General features: G+C 63.6%; 1 protein-coding gene across 1 annotated transcript in view; it reads left to right on the top strand.

Moving 5' to 3' along the window:
- LOC104916296 (rho GTPase-activating protein 30-like) overlaps positions 1–929 on the top strand; it is a 14,958-nt gene that overhangs the window by 6,498 nt on the left and 7,531 nt on the right. Inside the window, exons 9-10 of the mRNA XM_031557626.1 lie at positions 64–531; positions 610–791. Coding sequence (XP_031413486.1) covers positions 64–531; positions 610–791 — 650 coding nt within the window. The remainder of the gene's footprint in view (positions 1–63; positions 532–609; positions 792–929) is intronic.

Here is a 929-nt window from a genome sequence, read left to right as displayed (position 1 = left end):
ATGGGATGGGATGGGGATGGGATGGGATGGGATGGGGATGGGATGGAGATGGAGAGCATGCAGACGAGGATGGGATGAGGATGGGATGTTCCCCAGCAGACGATCCCCGGCTCAGCACCACGTGTGTGATGAAGGAACCACCGCAGCGCCGGGAGAGCTTTGACACCTGCTCCTCGCTGCCACCCACTGGGACCTTCCCGGTGCTGGAGGAGAGCCCCGAGGAGAAGCTGATTGCAACAGAGGAACCACGGGGACCTGAGTCAGAGAGCGAGAGCAGCACCAAGTCGGAGCCCACCACCCCCCGGCCGGGCCGCATGGCGGTGGTGGGGGCCCGCAGCCGAGCTGAGAAGTGCGCGGGGGTCCATATTTCAGGTCCCTTCTCCGTCACCGTCCCTTTGCACATCACCTCCAACCTCTCCCGGCTGACGCGGGGACAGCAGTGCCCGGCGCTGGCTCAGCATGGAGCCATTGGATCCCCGCTGCCCACCCGTCGCCTCACCAAGGAGTCCAAACCCCCCCAAACCAACACGGGTGAGATGAGGAGGCACAGACCCCAAAGTGTGGGGAGGGCCGGAGGGGTCATCACCTCACCCCACTGTGCCTTCGTAGAGGAGGATGCCCGGCTGTCCCTGGAGCTGCGTGACTCCTTTGCCTTCCTGGACTGCCAGGACGCGTGGCTGGAGCACGGAGATGGGGACACAGCAGTGAGGGCAGTGTTGGGACATGGTGGCCCTGGGGACAGCGATGAGTACCCGGCCATAGAGGAGGGCATGGAGAGTGGATTCATGAATGTAAGCTGGAGTGTGGGGTTGGTATCTGGGGAGGGGATAGGATCGGTGATGGAGGGGATGGGGTGGTGATGGAGAGGGTGAGAATAGGGATGGAGGGGTTGGGGTGGTGCGGATGGAGGGGATGGAGTTGGGGCAGAG

Source organism: Meleagris gallopavo, unplaced genomic scaffold, assembly GCF_000146605.3.
Source record: "Meleagris gallopavo isolate NT-WF06-2002-E0010 breed Aviagen turkey brand Nicholas breeding stock unplaced genomic scaffold, Turkey_5.1 ChrUn_random_7180001881244, whole genome shotgun sequence".
NCBI classification, from domain to species: Eukaryota; Metazoa; Chordata; class Aves; order Galliformes; family Phasianidae; genus Meleagris; species Meleagris gallopavo.
The sequence above is the reverse complement of the archived record's forward strand: the minus strand, read 5'-3'. Positions and strand labels throughout refer to the sequence as shown.